The 20067-nt window shown below is 41.5% G+C and overlaps 1 protein-coding gene across 2 annotated transcripts; it reads right to left on the bottom strand.

Annotated features, from left to right (window-relative positions):
* Nucleotides 1-692: 692 nt before the first annotated feature.
* LOC115108504 (protein sel-1 homolog 3) lies at nucleotides 693-15843 on the bottom strand. Of its 2 annotated transcripts, none has more exons than XM_029632907.2 (24): nucleotides 15568-15843; nucleotides 14400-14970; nucleotides 14056-14182; nucleotides 13315-13436; nucleotides 13033-13148; nucleotides 10833-10897; nucleotides 10506-10629; nucleotides 10226-10358; nucleotides 9913-10053; nucleotides 9554-9777; nucleotides 9264-9443; nucleotides 9053-9175; nucleotides 8777-8917; nucleotides 8605-8667; nucleotides 8341-8517; nucleotides 8103-8230; nucleotides 6020-6103; nucleotides 5754-5835; nucleotides 5478-5553; nucleotides 5153-5256; nucleotides 4859-4980; nucleotides 4634-4748; nucleotides 4160-4223; nucleotides 693-3641 (listed from the first exon to the last, which is right to left on the bottom strand). In XM_029632907.2, the coding sequence occupies exons 1-24, from the start codon at nucleotides 15631-15633 to the stop codon at nucleotides 3325-3327; spliced, it is 3465 nt and encodes a 1154-aa protein (XP_029488767.2). In that variant the 5' UTR covers nucleotides 15634-15843; the 3' UTR covers nucleotides 693-3324. The 2 variants fall into 2 exon arrangements, with proteins under 2 accessions (XP_029488767.2, XP_029488768.2); XM_029632908.2 differs by having other exon boundaries at nucleotides 693-3626.
* Between the last annotated feature and the right edge of the window lie 4224 nt (nucleotides 15844-20067).

Here is a 20067-nt window from a genome sequence, read left to right as displayed (position 1 = left end):
TGCATCAGTTTGTGTCATGCTTATAGGTAAACAACTGAAAGGTTATTTGCATGGCTGAGCTGGTATTATGATATATTTTGTTGTAGATTTCAAAATGCCTGGTCATGTGGTTGATAATGCATAACTGTAAGCTAATGGGTACAGTAGACTGGTTACCCCGGGTGAGTTGTGCTCCAATGCTGTAGCTGGTTTTTGGGAGGTTGAATCAATGTGTACTACTGATAGTAGTAAGTGAAATGTATCAGATGTGCCTTTGGACAGTAGCTATCTGGGCAGAACCTTTCCCTGGTCAGGAGTGAAGGCCAACATCCTGCTGGCCCATAGAGACCAGCAGGTACACTGTGCGCACGCTGCATCACCTCCTGCCAGGCATTTGCCTGTCCTGCCCTATAGTTCACCTGGGAGACCACCCCTGCTCAAGCCAAGGTGCACTTCATGAGTAGAACTCTGAATATGGTGATAGTACTTTATAGTTAACTACAGTGTCTAAATCAATTGGCACAAATGGCAGCAAATCAGAAAACCAAATACAAGGTTATCATTGCTATGATTTCTCAAATATTGATTCATACATTACCAATTCAATCTATTCTTTCAGACTGAGTAATGTTATAGTAATTAAATAAAATATGCAGGTAGAGAAAGTTCTGGAACTGGTGATAACCTTGGATAGATAGTTGAATACTCAGCTGTTCAAATAATGTTGGTCTTTATTTTCTGAAAGGACAGTTTATAGACTATGGTATAATGCATGGCTGAGACCACGCATCAACTCAATCTCTGTATGTCCTGGATGTTGACAAAGTCAAAAAGTCTCCATGAAAAAAAAAAAAAACCCATAAATGATTATAAAGGTTGCCCTTGGGAGACATTTCTATTAAATGAGTTTGACTAAACAGAACAGTATTACAAAGTACAACGTGACAGCAGTTAAACTGTCACATTTATTACATTTGGCCACAGTGTTTGTTGTTGCCAAGATTCAAGGTAATATCAATCGTCATATAATGATTAAATAACTGCATATTAATGAGAGAGAAAGAGAGAGCCCTCCAACAGTTGCAGTTTATGCTGTAAATAACAGCTGATCAAGCAAATACTAGAAAGGATGCTGCTGTTTAGCTCCTCGAAGTTCCCCAACCTATTATGAAATCCATAACTCAGACACAGAGTAACAGTTCTACCATCCCCATAATACGAAATCCTTATCTGAAGTACTGTATCTACATGAAGACGAGGCTTAGTGTGTTTCACAGAATACAATCATATCTCACTCATTGACCCACATACTGAGAACAGACAGTTCATTGCATTAATAAAATTCAGACTTAAACCCTGGGCAAGGGTCTAGGAATGCTGCACACACTGCACATACTCTTGCGGACCCACCATATTTACTCTGGGTAACCCATCATAGTTACAGTTGAAGCCGGAAGTTTACATACACTTAGGTTGGAGTCATTAAAACTTGTTTTTCAACCACTCCACACATTTCTTGTTAACAAACTATAGTTTTGGCAAGAAATTTTTCCAATAATTGTTTACAGACAGATTATTTAACTTATAGTTCACTCTATCACAATTCCAGTGGGTCAGAAGTTACATACACTAAGTTGACTGTGCCTTTAAACAGCTTGGAAAATTCCAGAAAATGTCATGGCTTTAAAAGATTCTGAAAGGCTAATTGACATCATTTGAGTCAATTGGAGGTATACCTGTGGATGTATTTCAAGGCCTACCTTCAAACTCAGTGCCTCTTTGACATCATGGGAAAATCAAAAGAAATCAGCAAAAAAAATTGTAGACCTCCACAAGTCTGGTTCATCCTTGGGAGCAAGGAAGGAGACGTGTTCTGTCTCCTAAAGATGAACATACTTTGGTGAGAAAAGTGCAAATCAATCCCAGAACAACAGCAAAGGACCTTGTGAAGTTGCTGGAGGGAACAGGTACAAAAGTATCTATATCCACAGTAAAACGAGTCCTATATCGACATAACCTGAAAGGTAGCTCAGCAAGGAAGAAGCCACTGTTCCAAAACCACCATAAAAAAGACAAGACTACGCTTTGCAACTGCATATGGGGACAAAGATTGTACTTTTTGGAGAAATGTCCTCTTGTCTGATGAAACAAAAATAGAACTGTTTGGCCATAATGACCATCGTTATGTTTGGAGGAAAAAGGTGGACGCTTGCAAGCCGAAGAACACCCTGCCAACTGTGAAGCCATCACAAAGCCCTGACCTCAATCCCATCAAAAAAAATTGTGGGCAGAACTGAAAAAGCGTGTGCGAGCAAGGAGGCCTACAAACCTGCCTCAGTTAAACCAGCTCTGTCAAGAGGAATGGGCCAAAATTATTGTGGAAGTTTGTGGAAGTTTGCCCGAAATGTCTACCCGAAATGTTTGACCCAAGTTAAACAATTTAAAGGTAATGCTACCAAATACTAATTGTAAACTTCTGACCCACTGGGAATGTGATATAAAAGCTGAAATAAATTATTATCTCTACTATTATTCTGACATTTCACATTCTTAAAATAAAGTGGTGATCCTAACTGACCCAAGACAGGACATTTTTACTAGGATTAAATGTCAGGAATTGTGAAAAACTGAGTTTAAATGTATTTGGCTAAGGTGTATGTAAACTTCAGACTTTAACTGTACGTATGATTCATAACCCTTACCAATAAATCAAGCAGATTCTGGACAACTCTTCAGACTAAAACTGTAATAAGTTAACCAGCAGAAACTAGTCCTTCTGATCGGCCTTGGACTAACCTAACGTACCGGCCCCAAACAGACAGACGTTTAGGAGCCCCAGAAAAAAACGTGTGATTCAGCACCATGTGGCTGAAACAAAACAACCAGATAGCAGACTCATACACCTACAGATGTAAGATCTTAATTTGCCCTATATTGTCACAGAAAAATAATCCTGCAGCAACAGGTTTTGAACATTTAGTCCACAATGTTGCTCAGCGGTTAGGCTATTAGCTGGCCAAAAGTAGGCTACATGAAAAGTGCAATACTGTTAATGTAACTGTTTGTAAATGTGAGTTTTCAGTGAATTTATGCAAATCACAAAGTTCATCTGCATTTCCTGCTGTACAGAAAACTTCTCAGCAACAAAAGAGTGATCAAATTAAGATCCTACATCTGTATCAGTCATATGAGTCTGTTCACTCCCACTTGTCAGTTAAAATTAGTCAGATATCTCAGAAAATGCAGTTTTATAATATTTACAGGCTTGCTTCCCAACATAAAGCATATACATTCCTTTATGTTATCTTCGGTCTCAGGCATTTCCTGTGCTGTGTAAGACAACTATCAGAGCAGATGATGGAGGATCAATGTGCAGAGGACACAGAGACACACCCCAGACACAGTAACAGCCAGGTCAACGGTCTGCTGCACTCTCTGTCCATCCCTCAGTAGAATGGACCATAGACCCTGGACCATTCTAACAGTTCTGGACATTCTGTCTTCTCTTCTGATGGGGTCATTCTGATCCTGCTGTCCATTCCCATTGACTTCTGCTTGATTGACAGGGGATGTCCCTGTCCTGTCATCTACTGCACGGTCAGTGGTATGCCTACGTTGTCTAGCTGGGATGTGCACTTGAAGACACTCTGGAGGCAAAGAAACTGTTTACCAGTCAAGCATTGATGTAATAAATCACAAGAGTTTGTCATGAAAAAACAATGGGTCGGTTTTACAATTTAACATGGTCTTTCTATATTTACAATGGCGGGGACAAAAAAAAATATGACACATGCAGAACGGCACAGTATTCCAATGGTGGCTAAATCGGAGGACGTGCTCATTTAATGGCTGGAATGGAATAAATGGGACAGTATCAAACACATGGTTTCCAAGTTTTTGATACCATTCCATTGATTCCAATCCAGCCATTATTATAAGCGGTCCTCCCTTCACCAACCTCCTCTGATGTATTTAACATTAGGCTGTAACACAACAAGTTTGAGACAGATAACCAACTGAGGCAACAGCACCACCGTGTGGCATACATATGTAGATGCCTATACAGAGGTGGTGATAAGATATGGAAATGTGATCATGATAGGTGGACATTAAGACTATTCACTATTACACTGAAATGTAACAGTATTTTAGCAAGGAGGTATTCAGGAAACTGACTTACCCAGAGCACTTTGGATTAGCACAGTAATGAGAGCAATGATGAGAGTAACGACAGATATATAAACCTGGAAGACAGGATTTACAGGATCACATTTGCATTTCCATTAGACAACTTTGAAATGGTCTTGCATTTTATTTTGTTAAAAACCATGAGCTATCCCACTTGGCAAAAAACAGGTTGAATCAACATTGTTCCCATGTCATTTCAACCAAAATAATCGATGTGAAGAGGCTGACTCAATATGGAAATTCTGATTGGATTTGCAAAAAGTCATCAATGTAAGGCCATTTAATCTTTTTTTCACCCAAATCTTAACCTAAATCCAATGACATGACAAAAATATGAGCTGATGTCAGTGGCCAATGGGATGTGATTGATAAAGACATTGTCATATGGGTCTGACTAGTCATGGTCAGATCACATGATGAGCAGGAGAAACCCTGGTCCTTGTCATACTTAAAGATAAAGGCCTACCAGTGACAGCTGTATAGGGTCTTGAGTCATTTTTCTCCAGGATTTTCCCATGCGGACTCTGAGTAGAGCTAAAGTACATGGTGTCAGATCCTCATCTTCATCCAACTCTACACATCTATGGGGGAAAAACAGAACAAAACAAAGCATTGGCATTGGCATACACAGTCTATTATTCATTAGTCATGATGAGTCTGATATGATTCTGCTATGTAGAAGGGGAAATACCTTTGTAAGAGTCTCTCCACCACAACGTCTAGCCCATCATGAATTGATATGTTTAATCTGTCTCTGATGATCAATGGGACATCATGTCCCTCTTCTGCCAAAACCACCAACTTATATATTCCCTGAGGGTTCATAACGAAAAAAAAACATTATAAGAACAGTAATCAAAAACATACAAACTGACATGTATGAATGCATTATAATTGTGATAACTGTTACTTTTACAGAAGGCTCAAAGATTCTGGAGGATTAATTGTAGCATGTAAATGACAGTGATAATACATGGTAAGACACCTGAGAACTGCCTGCAAGGGCTGCTCTGCTGTACAGTGATATAGCCTGATCAACAGCTCCTAGCCTGCTGCTTGAGTAGTAGTAGTCGCCCATCTTCAGCAAACCTGGAACCAAAGCGATAGCCTGAGTGTCAGTCTGTGCCATCATGCCTACTCATTGTCACTCTTTGTAATGCCAAATGTTTGGCTTGACAATGAAAGCAATGGAGTTGGCAAGAGCACAAACAGATCTGGGACCAGGCTAACAGAGAAACAGGTGCTTTATGTAAACTAGCTTTTCCACTACTGACTATAGTCTGTGAGGACACTGTAGGACAGGAACTCACCAGAATCATGTGGGGCATAGTTCATTGTGGAATGGTTATAATACCTCCATTGACAATCATAGCTCTGCTTCAACTCCTGCAATCAAAAAAGAGTGGTAACTCAAGTGTATGATATGGCTTATGGTAATGAATGTCTCTCTGTCAACGCCCTGGGGTGTCTTTGTGTGTCTCTCAAATGAATGTGTCACTAAATCTGAACTAATTGGCTTTAGAAGAATATGAGAGATACAGTATCTTTCTATGAGAAAATAAGAATTCAAATGCCAGACTCCTTACCTCACATAGGTAGGCAACATTATTCTGGGCCACTCCCAAACCTGTTTCAGCGGCAAGGGCATACCTGACCAGAGCCTCGCCCCTTTAGGAACAATACAATACATCAACCCATACCCATGTGCACACACGTGCACACACATGCACACACACACACACACACACACACACACACACACACACTGTAACATCAGTAACTTGATTTGACAAATCAAATGAATATGAGGGAAATTGTATTGATGAACTAGAGTCTATTTTGCTTCTCTCACCAGAAGCCCTGGAGATAGGATTGGAGAGCCTCTCTTACGATGTATCCCAGGTAACCATTCTGCTCACAGATCTGTTTCAGCATGCTAGAGGGCAGGACAACATAATACATAAAACATGTACTGAATCAGAGAGGTTCATCACATAACGACATCAACAAAGTATTGTTATTACCATGACATCATTATTACCGTAAAACAACAGAAAGTACAGTCGTGGCCAAATGTTTTGAGAATGACACAAATATTAATTTCCACAAAGTTTGCTGCTTCAGTGTCTTTAGATATTTTGTCAGATGTTACTATGGAATACTGAAGTATAATTACAAGCATTTCATAAGTGTCAAAGGCTTTGATTGACAATTACATGAAGTTGATGAAAAGAGTCAATATTTGCAGTGTTGACCCTTCTTTTTCAAGACCTCTGCAATCTGCCCTGACATGCTGTCAATTAACTTCTGGGCCACATCCTGACTGATGGCAGCCCATTCTTGCATAATCAATGCTTGGAGTTTGTCAGAATTTGTGGGGTTTTGTTTGTCCACCCGCCTCTTGAGGATTGACCACAAGTTCTCAACGGGATTAAGGTCTGGGGAGTTTCCTGGCCATGGACCCAAAATATCAATGTTTTGTCCCCCTAGCCACTTAGTTATCACTTTTGCCGTATGGCAAGGTGCTCCATCATGCTGGAAAATGCGTTGTTTGTCACCAAACTGTTCCTGGATGGTTGGGAGAAGTTGCTCTCGGAGGATGTGTTGGTACCATTCTTTATTCATGGCTGTGTTCTTAGGCAAAATTGTGAGTGAACCCACTCCCTTGGCTGAGAAGCAACAGCACACATGAATGGTCTCAGGATTCTTTACTGTTAGCATGACACAGGACTGATGGTAGCGCTCACCTTGTCTTCTCCGGGACAAGCTTTTTTCCGGATGCCCCAAACAATCGGAAAGGGGGATTCATCAGAGAAAATGACTTTAACCCAGTCCTCAGCAGTCCAATCCCTGTACCTTTTGCGGAAAATCAGTCTGTCCCTGATGTTATTCCTGGAGAGAAGTGGCTTCTTTGCTGCCCTTCTTGACACCAGGCAGATGCACTCACACCTACCTGCTGCCATTCCTGAGCAAGCTCTGTAGTTAGTGGTGATGCCCCGATCCCACAGCTGAATCAACTTTAGGAGATGGTCCTGGCGCTTCCTGGACTTTCTTGGGCGCCCTGAAGCCTTCTTCACAACAATTGAACAGCTCTCCTTGAAGTTCTTGATGATCCGATAAATGGTTGATTTAGGTGCAATCTTACTGGCAGCAATGTCCTTGCCTGTGAAGCCCTTTTTGTGCAAAGCAATGATGATGGCACGTGTTTCTTTGCAGGTAACCATGGCTGACAGAGGAAAAACAATGATTCCGGGCACCACCCTCCTTTTGAAGCTTCCAATCTGTTATTCGAACTCAATCAGCATGACAAAGGGATCAGCCTTGTCCTCGTCAACACTCACACCTGTGTTAACGAGAGAATCACTGAGATGATTGGTCTGATTGGTCAGCTGGTCTTTTTGTGGCAGGGCTGAAATGCAGTGGAAATGTTTTTGGGGGATTCAGTTCATTTGCATGGCAAAGAGGGACTTTGCAATTAATTGCAATTCATCTGATCACTCTTCATAACATTCTGGAGTATATGCAAATTGCTATCATACAAACTGAGGCAGCAGACTTTGTGAAAATTAATATTTGTGTCATTCTCAAAACTTTTGACCACGACTGTACACATTTGGTACAGAACACCAAGGACTACAATAAGCTCAGTGACTAAAGGTTTACTCTTACTCTGACGCATCAGCCCTGATCTAAGATATTTTTGTGACACTAACAGCTTCATCTGGGAATTCATAAGACGAGTAACTGCACTACGCAGGGTCTCTCGCTCTAAGCCACGCTGTGACAGTGGCACTTATTTTTATATATGCAAATACACAGGTCCTTAAATTAGTCAAGCATTTAGTAAGATGACACTTTTCTGCAGCTACCCTCTGGTGCAGTGGACCATAACGGGGTTTTCTTCACTCCCTGAGCTGTGCGGAATAGAGACTTACATCACAGCCCTCTCTGTGTCCCGGGAAACCCCCTCCAGGTTTCCTGTGGACAGGTACCAGGCCGCCTCCACCGCCCCGTCCACGTGACCATAGAGGGAGGAGTTTAGGAAGAGATGAAACGCAGCAGTCTGGGGAGTACAGAAAACACAATGAGTATTAGACCCTTCATAAACCTGAAAAAGGCTTCCAACTTAAAACTCAAGTTGATTTGAAAAAGGATGGGTGAAGTTGGTCCTACCTCATTCTTTTCTGGGTTGTGTGGGTTCTTCCCATTTAAGTGATACACACCCAGGTTAAACATGCCGTCATGACTGCCATTGTGGGCAGCCTGTTCAAAGTACTTGTAGGCAGTCTTGTAGTCTCTCAGTATGGTGCTGTAATACCATCCCAGCCCATTCAAGGCTTGGACTGAACCCTGGGGGTCAGAGATGCACATTAAAGGCAAGCACACATAGACACACATAAACACACACCACAAGGTAGAGTATTACAGCACACATACCTTGGCTGCAGCTTTCTCCAATATCTGGAGACCCAGAGTCATGTTCCTCTTCACCCCCTGTCCCTGGAGAGACCATTATCAATCAGTCCTCTAATCAGTCTACACATACACAACACATATCTGGCAATATTGAAGTCCTATATCCCCTACTTACACAAGACATGATGCTTACCTTAAATAATAAGATAGAGTACTCATACATAGCTGCAGGATCCTCCAGCTCCATGGCACTCTTAGCATACCACTTAACTGCACTCCCAACGTCCTTAGAGACACCATTTTGACCCCAGAATAGAAGCTTTGCTAGAAGTTTCTGCATAAATGAAGTTGTGTCATCTTCAGATTTATTCCCTAGAATCATTCCTAACTTGACGTAGAAGACACTTCTAAGTACTTTAGTCTAGACTAAAAGCGCAATGATTTCTAAGTATTTTGATATATACTGTACCTGTGATTCAACGTCTCCTCTGTCAGCTTGAAGTTTGATATACTGAAAGGTGTCACCTGTCTCATGAGTTAGGCTGTTCAGGTGGTCCTCGTTGCTTATAAGAATGTGCTCTGTGATATATTGCTTGGGGTGAGAGGAAATGTATGGTTAACAGTTATACTAACGTAACAGTACAACTAAAGTTCCTCAAGTCCTTTTTTTATAAATTCACCTGATTCCCCAGTACCCGGCCTTGGTCAATACTGGTCTGTGCCCCAACATTGGAGTAGTAACTGTACGCCATGTCAAAGTCTTTGGGGAACCCGTCAATTCCTTGTGTGTGTTTGTAGCCCAAATGCATGAGGGCTAAACGGTTGTCTCCCAGTGCACCAATCAGACTGTAGACATGACCCTGGAATACACAGAGGTCATAACAAGGTCACTCATCATGGGTCCGGGGTCACATACAGCTCATGACAAAGGTGGTATTACCCGTGACGAGGTTAGGTGACTGGTCGTTACCTGCTGTTGGTCCACAGGGGCCCCCAGGCCAGCCAGGTGTATGGTGGAGAGCAGCAAGGAGGAGTGGTGGTAGCCATAGCAGGAGGACATCTGCAGCAGGGCTATCAGGGAGGAGGTGGTGGTGGTGGAGTCCATCTGGTTGCTTCCTCTATTGGACAGTCTATTCACTACATGCTCAAACAATCTGCTTCCAAGGTAAAGGGGTGTTCTCCTGTTCTTAGTTCCTACAGGTATCAATGGAGTAGATACAGTAAATGTAATCAAGAATATGTGAGGTGCAGTCAAACACTACCTGCAGGTGATGTAGGTTTAAGTACATAAGGCACCTGTGTGAGATGGGTAGCCTATAGGTAATATACCTGTGGTGAAGTCCTTTAGCTGGGTCTCTAAGAAGGTGAAAAGTACACGGTGCTTCTTCTGTGCTTCCCAGGTCCATGTCTGCCTACATGTATTCTGTCCAAACCTTCTCCATAAACTGATGTAGTGAGAGTGACACAAACCTGAAAAATCTAACTCAGTCAGATCTGGTTTCTCCAAAATAATGTGACATAAAACTACCCCAGACTCCATATTCACAGTGCTAGAGTTTGCCTTCAAGACACAGATCCATTTGGTGTTGGCACACCACTCACACAGATGACTAAACATGAATCTACACAGTATAGAACTCACCTGTCATAAAGACTTCCTGGTTGTGTGTCACAGCCTGAAGAAAGGCTGCAGTGACTTCTCTGATAACATCACACTCTCTGTGAGTCTTTCCCAGGCCCTCTAATGTCTTGGCAGGGGAAAGGAAGTTGATCACCTGTAATATATTTAACTGTCATAATACTGTAACAACATATACCTCTTAATACAGTAGTACAGTAAGGCCTATATAGTACATTTCTGTACATTTTCATTTCTCATATTGAACAATTGTTTAAAAAAAAGTTAAGGCATTTGGACACACCTTTTCTGTGCCCAAACGATAGTATTTGATTGGTCCAAAATAGCCATGGAAACCTGGCATGAACCTGCCCCCTCCAATCACAAAGTATCCACCAGTGTCATTGTAATGGATGTCACTCTGAAAGCTGCAAAATATTCAACACTCAACATTCGAAAGAAATATTGACACTAAGTTATGCAAAGCCCTCCTCAAGGCTTTTGGTGCAGTTTGAAGTGTGCAAGTCTTAAAAACACCAAAGTTCACTCCAATCCCTTTTCTGTGTTTACATATCAAAATATTTATGTCTGAAAAAAGTTTGTAATTATCCAAAAAGTTTTGATGCCTTACTCAAATATGTGTGTGTTCCCCACCATTCCTCCCGATGTCATTTCAGGTTTAACTTGCAGTGTCACCTGAAAGACACACAAGACATCAATTCATAATCATAGCCCCAAAACTCCAATATATAAAGTATATATAAATACCATGATGTGAAAAGATGGGATGTAGATTCTGACATGGGACTTTAATGATATACCCCATTCCTAACTGTAGCACCCTAAGCTAACAATTGTGTCTCTGATGCATATGTTGTTGCTGTATGTACACTAAACAAAAATATAAACAAAACATGTAAAGTGTTGGTCCCATGTTTCATGATCTGAAATAAAAAAATCACAAACATTTTCTATACACACAAAAAGCTTATTTATCTCAAAGGTTGTGTACAAATGTGTTTACATCCCTGTTAGTAAGCATTTATCCTTTACCAAGTGTATCCATCCACCTGACAAGTGTGGCATATCAAGAAGCTGATTAAACAGCATGACCATTACACAGGTGCACCTTGTGCTGGGGACAATAACAGGCCACTCTAGAATGTGCAGTTTTGTCACACAACACAATGCCACAGATGTCACAAGTTTTGAGGAAGCATGCAATTGGCATGCTGACTGCAGGAATGTCCACCAGAGCTGTTGCCAGATAATTTAATATTCATTTCTCTACTATAAGCTGCCTCCAATGTCGTTTTAGAGAATTTGACAGTACATCCAACTGGCCGCAGACCACATGTAAACACGCCAGCCAAGGACCTCCACTACCAGCTTCTTCACCTGTGGGAACGTCTGAGGGGTGGTGGGTGATGAGGATTATTTATGTCTGTAATAAAGGCCGTTTGTGGGGAAAAACTAACTCTGAATGGCTGGGCCTGGCTCCCCAGTACCACTGGCCAGTCATGTGAATGGCTGGGCCTGGCTCCCCAATCATGTGAAATCTAACTCTGAATGGCTGGGCCTGGCTCCCCCAGTACCACTGGCCAGTCATGTGAAATCAACTAACTAATGGCTCTGAATGGCTGGGAAATCAACTGAATGGCTGGGCCCCCCAGTACCACTGGCCAGTCATGTGAAATCAACTAACTCTGAATGGCTGGGCCTGGCTCCCCAGTACCACTGGCCAGTCATGTGAAATCAACTAACTCTGAATGGCTGGGCCTGGCTCCCCAGTACCACTGGCCAGTCATGTGAAATCAACTAACTCTGAATGGCTGGGCCTGGCTCCCCAGTACCACTGGCCAGTCATGTGAAATCAACTAACTCTGAATGGCTGGGCCTGGCTCCCCAGTACCACTGGCCAGTCATGTGAAATCAACTAACTCTGAATGGCTGGGCCTGGCTCCCAGTACCAGTACCACTGGCCAGTCATGGCCAGTGAAATCAACTAACTCTGAATGGCTGGGCCTGGCTCCCCAGTACCACTGGCCAGTCATGTGAAATCAACTAACTCTGAATGGCTGGGCCTGGCTCCCCAGTACCACTGGCCAGTCATGGCCAGTCATGAAATCAACTAACTCTGAATGGCTGGGCCTGGCTCCCCACTGGCCAGTCATGTGAAATCCACTGGCCAGTCATGGCCAGTCATGTGAAATCAACTAACTCTGAATGGCTGGGCCTGGCTCCCCAGTACCACTGGCCAGTCATGTGAAATCAACTAACTCTGAATGGCTGGGCCTGGCTCCCTGGCCAGTCATGTGAAATCCACTGGCCAGTCATGTGAAATCAACTAACCAGTCAACTGAATGGCTGGGCCTGGCTCCCCAGTACCACTGGCCAGTCATGTGAAATCAACTAACTCTGAATGGCTGGGCCTGGCTCCCCAGTACCACTGGCCAGTCATGTGAAATCAACTAACTCTGAATGGCTGGGCCTGGCTCCCCAGTACCACTGGCCAGTCATGTGAAATCAACTAACTCTGAATGGCTGGGCCTGGCTCCCCAGTACCACTGGCCAGTCATGTGAAATCAACGAACTCTGAATGGCTGGGCCTGGCTCCCCAGTACCACTGGCCAGTCATGTGAAATCCATAGATTAAGGCCTAATGAATTCATTTAAATTGCCTGATTTCTTATGAATATGAACTGCAACTTAGTAAAATATTTTCAATTAATGCATGTTTAATTTAGATTTCTGTTCAGTATATCTTGCTGGTGATAAATCCAATTTCCAATCATTGGAATAATAGTTTATTAAATTAAATTGTATGGTACCTTAGAGCCTTGTATGAAGCAGTCTAGTCTGATCCAGGTCCAGAGAGGCAGAGCTGTGTGGGCTCTGAATGCCTTATCTCCCCCAGACACCACACGAACCTGAATTATGATATCTCCTAAACAGTAGACAGTACTTTATTAAATCCTAAAACAGACATCTACCATAATGCATGCTGATATCCAATCATAACACTACTTACCGCTCAAAGACACAGCAGCTTGATCACATTCACAGCCCAACATTACATCATAAGTATCAAGTGAGACCATGCTCTGCCTCACCTGTGTTAGTGAGCTGCATCAGAGGAGTGTCGTATTTGCTGTTCTGATCAACATGATGGATGATTCCACACAGTTTCTTGTCACACCACTGCACCAGAAAGACCCATATAGACACTGTGATACTGGGGAAAGGGAGATTAATGAGATCTTTCACATGACATTTTCTGTGTCACTGTTCCATAGCTGCCGCAGGGAGGAGATTAGTTGTAATCTGTGATTATATCTTGATTAGATTTTAGATTATGCATCCATCCTTAAGCATCCATAAAGCATGCCCACTGGTATCATCTTCTACATAGGTTAGTTCGCTGATCTTTCAAAACAATAAAGAACTGTAGCATATGGAAATGTATATGCTAAGTGAATTAAAAATGGAAGTGAAATGAGCTGTCAGCATTGAACAGACAGAGATCTTTCTGTAACTGACCTAAGGAGGTGCATGGAGTCAGAAATATCAGATGACTGAAACTATCATTTTCAAAATGCTAAATCATGGACCCTTTTAGTTGAACTTTAAAATAACTCACTTTGTAAGAGAGGTCATAATATATATTATATAATTAATTTGGCATTATACTGGTTATACTTATTCATGTTTATGTGAGTCATTCCAGGTGACATTGTCAGTGCACTTGCAGTTGTTGTCCACAAGACTACCCAAAGGATCAGCTCTCATGATAACGTAGAGAAATGTGTCATGAATGCAAATAAATACTATTTAGAGGGAAGTTAAATCCAAACCTGGGCTGCTCCACAGTGAGGACACGATCTCTCTCAAGATCTCTGTTGATGAAAGGGTGGATCTTGCGAATCACTCCAAAACTCTTTCCGGTGCTAACCATTGGAAATGTCAATATATCCACAGTGTCTACAAATCAATTCAAGAAAATATTAGTATACACTAAAACTATAACAAGGACTGAGAATACCTTCTTTAACAAAATAAATCATGTCAGTATTTTTCTTTCTATGTCTCAATTCACTGGCACCAAACTGTTTATCATAAAGTGTACTTGACAGCAATGTGAGTCTAATTGTAACACACACATATAGTACAAAACCTGATTGGTTGATTGAGACCAGACCTGACTCATGTGGGCACTGGCGGATTCTGTCTCTGGTCAGCTGCCACATAAGATCAGCCATCCAGGAGGGACACCCAGGATAAAGTCTAGCTGGACGCTCAGAGGGAAGTACTGCCTGAAGCACTTTGAACGTCCTCACCAGGGACCCATTGTATGTGCTGGTCCTATTCACGTGGCCTTTGTCTCCTTTGCCTTGCTCAAGGTGGTCCAACCAGGCTCGAACCATCACATTATGGACGTCCAATGTACGCCTCATGGAGAGGTCCTTTCTGTAGGCCATGCCTGGAGGGAACCAAAGCTTCACTGGATGAGTCCTGGGGACACGGAGGCGTCTGTGGTTGGTCCATCTCCTCCTGAAGACAGCCACTCCTGTCTTGGTCTGTGTGGAGACCACCACCTCCACTCCCACCTCACAGGCCCTGGAGCACTGGTAACTAACTTGGACCACTGATCCATGCATCACTATGTCTGGGACCAAGTCAAACTGTATGGAATCACCATGCAGCACTGAGCTCTCTCCAGCTGGGGATGAGGAGGTAGGCATGATGTGGGATGAAGACTCACATAGTGCCTGGTCGAGATGAATTAAATATAGGTGGAAATTAGCTGGATTCAACAGTAACGTTAAGTCCATTGCATAGCATGCTTGCTTGGTGTTCAGAAGACCTCTCCTTGAATGGTTTACTGTAATAAATGAGTAATGTCTCTAGTGTATTATCCCTTTATAAAACCAAGAAAACTGAAATAATGAGTAAAACCTGGGGGAATTTTCCTCACTCTAACTTGTTTGTAAGATTCATTCAGAGATGCCTCCAGGCAGCACTGGTGACTATCGGTGTGTTATGGCTGGAATATAATCACTTTGTTGAAATTTAAGACTGGTAAAATACATATTCATACAGATTTAAATTGCTGAAAATGTCCAAAAGCATCGTGGGCCTAGTCTGGTATGTACATATTAAACATCACATTTGAAACGAGGTCAGCTAATGACCAGGCACTAAATGTGACATTTGTGGATATTAGTTGTGAGTTGTGATGTGTGGTGGTAGTCTGTAAACTACACACAAATATTTACACAAGTTTGCAATTTATTCAAATAGATTACCGTTTACATATCCATATTCATTATCCTTGTATTAGATACTCAATTGTGTATATTTCTTACCAGCGACAAAACAATTACAACGGTGACAGCATGTCCACAAAGGTTAAAACTTTCAAAAACTTTCATTTTCAAGTGTGCATTCCATACAATCCTTGAATTCTGTCTTCCCGATTTTTTTAGGACTATATCGAATGTTATGTAATGTTCAAATCGTGGTTATAGTTGTATTCATGTGATAAATTCAATGTTATTAATCCAAATACGGCTTTCTGTTGCGTTGCCTCGTTATTCCTCACTTCCGTGATACAGGTGGAGCTATGTGGTAGCTAGCACCTGTTCTGCAGGTGGAGCCTAATTACGCCGTGCAAAATTAACCTGCCGATACACTAAATCTTTCCGCTACTCTGTCGTTCGACCCCGACAGAGCCAGTGATCCTTTGGCGAGGTTGTGCAGAGTGGCAAAAAAAATATTATTTATTAAACATCATCAAGGGATACATTCCTAGGCAGTATTTCAGCAACACGTTTCTCCTCGTACATCATAATCTCACAGCACCAATGTTCTATAAACACCAGGGAATCAGTTTATCGCACGATAAAGCCAAAGACAGTACAGTGTGAAGATAAGCATAAAGTGCTTCTCCAACAGAAATCCGCAATCACACTTGTTGGCGATGTCTTGGCTGTGCAGAATCACATCAACTGCGCATGTGCAAGTCTTACAATCCTAGGCACTCGTTCGATATAAAGTTGTTTTTCACGAGGTTGGAGTAATAACAGGTTCAACTATGTAAAACATTTGCTGGAATCTAGGTTGTGCCTTTAGATTTTGAAAAAATGTACAACTAAGGAAGAATTGTTCACCTTTCTCATTGACTTCTCAAACCCCTGCCTGGTCTGTTTCGCAATCGTTCCCGGAAGTCTCAAGATGTTGCGCCTCTGGGTTTAGAAACGGTCTTTACCTTCAGTGCCTGGCGTCAAAATTATCAACAGATATGAACTATGAGTCTACCATTCGAATTTAAGACCCAATTTAGCACAAAACAGACACTAGCAGGACATACACTTACAGAAAGGGAGAAATACAGTCCCTAGTGAAAGTCTACACACCCCTTGCATAGTCTAAATATTTTGCTGCCTTAAAATTAAATCTCAAAGAGAATAAATTCGATTATTTTTCTTATTGAACTACACAATTTACTCCACATTTTCTAAGTCAAAGATCAAATATAGAACACTTTCCAAGGTCACACATTGTTTTCCAGTATATGTTTCATCAGGAGAACTTGCATGTGTGAAACCAAAATTCAGACAATCGATACTTCAGAAAATGTAGGGGCAAAAACAAACAAATGGCCAGGCCTTAATTAATTGGTAGCTCCCTTAATAGACAGTTTTGGGTACCTTTATAGAGCTGCAGAATTTCACTTACTGCTCTCTCAAGGCAGCAGGCATCAGAAAGCATTTCAAAGGGAGTGACACAGAATAATTGTTAAACTCATCCGAATACTGGGTAGGGGAACCCACATCCTCTCCTGGAATAATTTGTTTTCAGTATGCTAAATCTTAAATCAGTCCAAAAAGGTCAATATTCGCTATTACTAGGCCTATGTACCTCCCTCTCTTTTCTAATCAATCTTACTGCATTTTGTCAGGAAGCCTAGATAAAACCATACATATACTCATACTGGAGACACATCAGACAACACATCAAATCAAATAAAATGTATTTATATAGCCCTTCTTACATCATCTGATATCTCAAAGTGCTGTACAGCCTAAAACCCCAAACAGAAAACAATGCAGGTGTAGAAGCACAGTGGCTAGGAAAAACTCCCTAGAAAGGCCCAAACCTAGGAAGACAGTCCTGTTCTGGCTGTGCCAGGTGGAGATTATAACAGAACATGGCCAAGATGTACAAATGTTCATAAATGATCAGCATGATCAAATAATAATAATCACATGGTCCCATTAAGCAAATAGGAACCTACTTAAGTAAAACAATCCCAGACATCCTTCCATTTGTAATTTTATCGTCTAGACCTGTTGCATTGACGTATGGCTTGAGTTCTGTACTTTCTGTCCCTGGGAGATCAAATAGTCAAAACATGAAACCTGTTGTTTAACAATTCTGGCCTGAAAAAGTTGGTGCCAGCTTATCAGCTCTTTTTGTTTCACAACACCTTGTACTAAAAACATTTCTTTGGATCTATTTAATTACATTTTCAAATAAAATCTTATTGGTCATGTACACATATTTTGCAGATGTTATCGCAAGTGGGATGAAATGCTTATGTTTCTAGCTCCAAAGGTGCAGTAATACATCATTCAAAGCAATACATACAAAACCAAAAAAGAAAAAGAAACACATTAATACATTTTGGATAGTGTTCCACGCAATGGAAACATTTTTTATATGAAATTACCGTCTTACTTAAATCCCTGGAGTTATTCAAACTCTATCGAATTGAGAAATAACCATTTGAAATCGTGTCAGATTGACAAAAACTGTTACAGTGATGCTTGTACAAACTCAATCCCTGTAGCAGAGAAACACAGAAAGCAGAGGTAAGAGTAAATCTGGATCTTTACTTAAAGTATTGACAGAAACAAGGCCATAGCACAAGAGTGCACTAAACAAAACATAAGACATAAGCAAGGATCCAGGCCAACAGAGGAACCTAAAATAGCCAGGCAATCAGGTGAACAGAGAGGGCAATCAAACACAGGTGAAACCAATAAGAAACAATTAGGGTAAACTGGAAACAAGGTAAGGCTGCCATCCAGCAGTAACCTAAGGAAACACACTCAAAATAAAACAGAAACTGTGACAAAAACGCATCCTATTCAATTATTTATATATCCTACGTATGCTAAACATTTTTCACTATGTCTCATACAGTCTGTTTGAGTTCACAACGCCAGGGGCACATCTTATCTTTCACCCAAACACCAGATGTACTGGGGAGGGAGAGGAATGGCAACCTCGATCCCTCTGTTAGATTAGGAGCGTAATAAAATCAAACAATGGAATGCTGTTAACGCTTGATCTTACTAAGATATTGCATTATTAAAGTGTCTGCTGAAAGCTACTAATAACATATTACTATGAACCATACAGTCAACACTCATTTCACTTGACTTCAACTGATAGACCATGAGTACCATGATGCATGAGATGTTTAATAAAGTATAATTGATGTGATGTTGATTTTTGCCCCTCTGCAGAACATCGCTTCAGGGTCAATGGCTTTTCTTCCTATCCAGTACAATTATTCAATAGAGTAAGTTAGTTCCATGAAGTCTATTTACCTTCCTTATATCATTCTTCATTTTCTGGAAGGATTTTTGGGTTTGTGGATGCTGCTTTCATTCTCCCACTGTTTGAAATGTCCTGATAGAAAGGAGGAAAAGAGAGTCACTTTCCTCCAAAGAAAAAGTGTGTAACGTCAAGATTTTTTAAACGTATACTTATTCCCAATTGGAATTTAGCCTCTGTGTAACCTCTCTAGGGTCAGAGGTCACCATAAAGCAGAACCTGCTTGGTATTCGGGCCCTTAGCTGTAATCCAGTCAGGGTTACTCTCAAGCAATTAAGATGTTCAAATGTATAGCCTACTTTGACCAGAGTGGTCTCAGCTCTGATTTAATGTTTTGACCAGGGGCCCGGAACACTTGGAGGATGAAAGTGCTTGTCTCCCCATACGGATATGTCTGTCTATTGTTTGTCTAATAAACCTTTATAGAATTTGTTCGCCTTAACCTTGTATACAGAATTTCCACACCTTGGGCAAATTCATGATTCCTGACCAGTGTAGCCTACTTTTTTTAACACAGGTGTGCAAGTTTTTGATCTAAATCAACGCCAGTACAATCAGCATATCAATATGATTTATGAGACAGGTATCGTGTTCAAAAGCACAGTTTTTGATGACTGGCGTGGCTTACTCCACACTTTTTCTGCGTCCCAGTAATGAGGTAATGTAATGCTATTGATGTCAAGCTACTTGTTTGGACAATACAACTGAGGGATCATTTACTATATAAAAGGATGTGATTTACTACATTTAGGTCAGTGCATCCCCAATCACAGAGACAAACAGACCCCGACCTGGACTCTCAAAGAAAAAACAGAAGAATCAATGATTAACGGTGGAGGATAATTAAATATGGATAAATAGGTTACATTATATATTGAGGGACACATTTTTCAATGGCATTACAAGATCTGTGTGGTTTCAAGGACTCTTTTCTCAACTCTAGATGGAATTTTCCAGCTTCACATCGCATGGCCCAGGAAGACACCTCCATGCTTTTTGGGAAGAGAACCAGAGATATATCAAGCAGGGGATTGTCGTGGAGTAACAGTGAGAGCCCACTGCATCTTTATATACCAGCTGCGGAATACCTCAGTGAAAGCCCGATACAGTTTGGCCAAATCAACCCCAACACTGCACCATACCATAGCACCCCCTTTCACCAGGATTCAACCCTACCTTTCCTCTCTTTTCCTCCTGGCTTTCCTCCCTCCTCCTCTCCCTCTGTCCCTCTGCCTTTCCCC

Source organism: Oncorhynchus nerka, linkage group LG24 (assembly GCF_034236695.1).
Source record: "Oncorhynchus nerka isolate Pitt River linkage group LG24, Oner_Uvic_2.0, whole genome shotgun sequence".
Lineage (NCBI taxonomy): Eukaryota > Metazoa > Chordata > Actinopteri > Salmoniformes > Salmonidae > Oncorhynchus > Oncorhynchus nerka.
Note: the sequence above shows the minus strand (reverse complement) of the source record. Positions and strands in the feature narration are given on the sequence as shown.

What these genes read in the sequence shown, in the direction of transcription:
- LOC115108504 (XM_029632907.2), bottom strand. Translation starts at nt 15,633, where the DNA reads ATGAAAGTTTTTGAAAGTTTTAACCTTTGTGGACATGCTGTCACCGTT. An exon ending in CCCCTGTGGACCAACAGCAG is followed by an intron (nt 9,444 to 9,553) that starts GTAACGACCAGT and finishes TGTGTATTCCAG; the next exon opens with GGTCATGTCTACAGTCTGAT. An exon ending in TCCTATCTCCAGGGCTTCTG is followed by an intron (nt 5,836 to 6,019) that starts GTGAGAGAAGCA and finishes TTGTTCCTAAAG; the next exon opens with GGGCGAGGCTCTGGTCAGGT.